This window comes from Adiantum capillus-veneris, chromosome 9 (genome assembly GCF_014529385.1).
Source record: "Adiantum capillus-veneris isolate H3 chromosome 9, ASM1452938v2, whole genome shotgun sequence".
NCBI lineage: Eukaryota > Viridiplantae > Streptophyta > Polypodiopsida > Polypodiales > Pteridaceae > Adiantum > Adiantum capillus-veneris.
Genome location: NC_140939.1, coordinates 127,909,393 through 127,913,009, shown reverse-complemented (window position 1 = coordinate 127,913,009; position 3,617 = coordinate 127,909,393). Strand labels below are relative to the sequence as shown.

General features: G+C 50.2%; 1 protein-coding gene across 1 annotated transcript; it reads left to right on the top strand.

Moving 5' to 3' along the window:
• The first annotated feature begins 1,240 nt into the window (after positions 1 to 1,240).
• Positions 1,241 to 2,873, top strand: LOC147451162 (F-box/kelch-repeat protein SKIP25-like). The gene has a single exon (XM_086520873.1). It carries the CDS (start codon positions 1,519 to 1,521, stop codon positions 2,794 to 2,796), a length of 1,278 nt encoding a protein of 425 aa, XP_086376999.1. The 5' UTR covers positions 1,241 to 1,518; the 3' UTR covers positions 2,797 to 2,873.
• The last annotated feature ends 744 nt before the right edge of the window (positions 2,874 to 3,617 follow it).

The window sequence follows — 3,617 nt, the reverse complement described above, 5'->3', positions numbered from 1 at the left end:
TTGCAAATTGCGATAGGGAGTTATGAGTGGTAGAGTTGGGAAGAGGGATTCCCTCAATCAAACTTGCATGGGTCTTCTCTTTGACTAAGCAATAAAGATCAATGGCTGAATGATTGGGGGGCATCCCTACCTAATCAATGTGCAACCCAAAGGGGTTAGAAAGACCATTATTGATTTGTATCCTTGCTTTGGTATAACAAATAGGGTAGAGACAAAACTGATCAATTTGTGTTCAGAGCCCATCACATGCATACTTTCAATTATGAAAGAACATTCAAGTCTATCATAGGCTTTATCAAAATCTACTTTCCTATTTGTTCAACATAGTCAATGCCTTCCTCATAGATTCACCAATGTTTCAGTATCCTACTTCCCTTGATACAACCTTTCTGTTCAGCATTGATCCACCTGATGAGAGGACGAATTTTGATGGGAATGGCCTTAACAAAGATTTTATAGGCTGATGTGAGCATGGTCAAGAGTCTCCTATTAGACAGGTTTTCCTTGGCCCCCTACTTGTGGAGTAAGAGGGCTCCCCCATAAGCCTTGCAAAATGGAGAGCTCATAATATTGTGCAAGGCCCTCTCTGCTGGATTCAGAGCCTCATACACTGCTGCAACCTAGCGATTTTACCTGCAATTATCGGTCAACCCTGCAGATTTTGTGTGTGATGAGGAGGAGGTTACCCACTGCTGCCTGTAAAAAGGCGATTCTCAATTGTAGGGGGTGCTTCAAGTGCCCCCCAGCAAAAAGGTAGGGAGCTCTTCCGGTGATGGAGTAGCAGCCTATCGAAAAGGCCGGAGTCCTTATGGGGCTGCAGCAATTTCTCACGAGGGCCCTCCAAAGACGCCTTTAGAGGGCCTATGGGGGAGCCCTCTAACAACATTAGCTCTTGCTTGTGAATTTTTTTTCACGCGTGTCGAGCTGTCGTAGGTTCACGTGCTGCAAGAACCTCTTCTTAGAGGACCTGGATGGTGTGGTTGATACTAGTCCAGGTCGAGTAGTAACGAGTTCAAGTGGCCGACTCAAAAGGAGGTTGCCATTTTTGGAAGTAAGGCACTGGGTGTGAACATGGCGTTTTGCTCCAAAGGCTTGTGGGAGAGAAAAATGGTGGGCTACTTAAAGAGAGGAGTGTGGAGTAGGGTAAATTGGGCGGGATTGGGTGGAAAGTAGATGGGCCCCGCCCGGGGACAACTCACCTTTTAAGGGCTTTCGAAATTCGTGTGAGAAAGTGCTATGTCTAGAGTCTAAAAGGTCAGATGCCTGTTTTGCGGGAAGGTACAGAAAAGGCAAATCTCAGCTGTATTATCATAATACAATAATCAATACAAGTACTCTCAGAAAAGCGCTCGAATTATTCAATATTAAAACTGACAAAATGAATCCAATTTCTGCAACAGGGCATCATCTTCATCTTCTTCTTCTTCAACTTGAAGCAAGAAGCAGCAAATTGCTCACCGCTAATTATATCTGCTCTCTGAGGGCTTTCACAATGGCTCCATCCTCACCTCGCTAGCTATGGAAGGTGCTGGGGAAGAATCACACCCAGAGCTGCAACCTCCCGAGCTGCTGCAGTCTTCGGCTGCACTCCCCGGCTTGCCCGAAGATCTCGCCACTCTCTGCATTGCGCGCGTCCCTTCCCTCGCCTGTATCTGGAGCGTCTGCAGGGCCTGGCGCCGTCTCCTGCTCAGCTCCCCTCTCTTTCGCAGTGTGCGCCAAGCGCTCCGCCTCCACTCACCTCAATGGCTCTACGCTCTACTCAAGACGCCTACCAGCTTCGAGTGGCAGTCCTTCGACCCCCTCGAGCAGGCCTGGCACCGCCTGCCCCCCCTACCCATAGCCACCGACTACGCCACCTTCCATCTCTCCAGCCCCTCCTTCATCGGTCATTCTTACTCTGTGCAATGCGCCGCCTCCGCCACCCGCCTCTTCATGGTCGCCGCCTGCCGCCTGGGAGAAGGCGGCGATGTGCAGGAATCGCCCCCACAAGAGCAGCAGTTGGCCGACGAGCGGCCCTTGTCTGCTCGGACACGCCGCCCCCTGCCCGTCCAGCCCGCCCTCCCCTCGCTTCTCATTTTCAATGCGCTAACCAATAGCTGGTCTTTTTCCTCCCCTCTCCTCTCCGGCCCCCGCTGCTGGTGCGCCACGGGCGTCGATTCCTCCGGCACCCTTTTTGTCGCCAGCGGCTGTGGCCGCCTCTGGAATGTCCATGTGTCCAAATGCGCCGAATGCTACGACCCCGACTCCGACACTTGGTCACAGATCGACAGCCTGCATTCCTCCAAGTTTAGTGGGGAGGCCATCACAGCCGTCAATTACGAGGGCAGGCTGCACATGGTGAGCGGAAGGGGAGTTTTCCGAAAGGCCGGGGTCTTGTATGATCCATCTGAAGGCCGCTGGCTCGACATGCCACGCGGCATGCGCTCCGGCTGGGCCGGTTCCTGTGTGGTGCTCGATGGCACCTTGCTTTCGCTCGACGTCTCGACAGGCCGGCTCCGTTTCTACCACTCGAGCTCTGACACGTGGCGGAAACTAATTGAGCATCCTATGCTCATGGGATTGGAGCAGGTCATCGCCGCGCCTGGAAGCCGTCTTTGCGGCCTCGTCCGGTGTCAACCTGGCAGCAGCAATGTCATACGTGTCGTTCGACTTAGCCCTTCGCTTGCTGAGTCAGCTTCTGACGTGGACTTGAATGTCAACTGTAACCTTAGGTTCATAGACATTCCGGTTCCCCTTCCAAATGTGGCTATTGTCGCTCTACAATTGCTCTCTTGCTTTGCGTTGGGAGCTTCTTAGTTTTAGATTGCTTCATTCTTTTGCCTTTGCCAATCTCGATAAATAAAAGGCATTAAGGTTGTGCTTGCTCAGTTGAATGGTTGCAATGATAGTCACGTTGGCAATGTGTTCTTGTTTCTTAAATGTTGTGTTGATGGGCCCTTTTTTTTTTTTTGCACAACTCACAATTGTGAGTGAGTTATATTAAGCAACCCATAGAATTACAATGTCTTGTCATGCTCGTGTTGAGCCATGACATCATCCAAGGACCATAATTACAACCATCCCTTATCCTTGATTCATAAGGTCCATTATCATGTTCTTGAACTTTTAATTACCGATAGCCAAGATTTTCCCCCATCCTAGGCATACCCTCTGCTGACAACAAGGCACAAGTAGTCCTAAACCAATCCTCCGCGTGTTGCGTGCGCCTGAGCGTCCAAAGTAGCACTTTGCTTTCTTGTATAATTTTTGTGAAGCTTGCCACCTCACGGTTCCTTGTCTGCCATACACTATGCAAGAAGAAGTACCTGACGATTTGATCAGTCCTAATGAGGATGGCAAGAGCCCCTGACTTCTTCCCTCCAAGGAATAGATCAGTCTTGTAGAAACGAAGTCTCCATGTTCTTTGGATCCACTTGCATGTGAGGCCTTCGATAGTTGGGCAATCCATGAAGAGGTGGTCCAGATCTTCACTAGCCAACCTGCACCCTAAGCATTGATCTGACCCAATCCCTCTTTCCTGAATCTTCACCCCTGTCGGTAGAGCACCCCAAATTACCTTCCATAAAAATACCTTCACGTACTGCGGAACCTTTGGTTTCCAGATGTTCTCCATTACT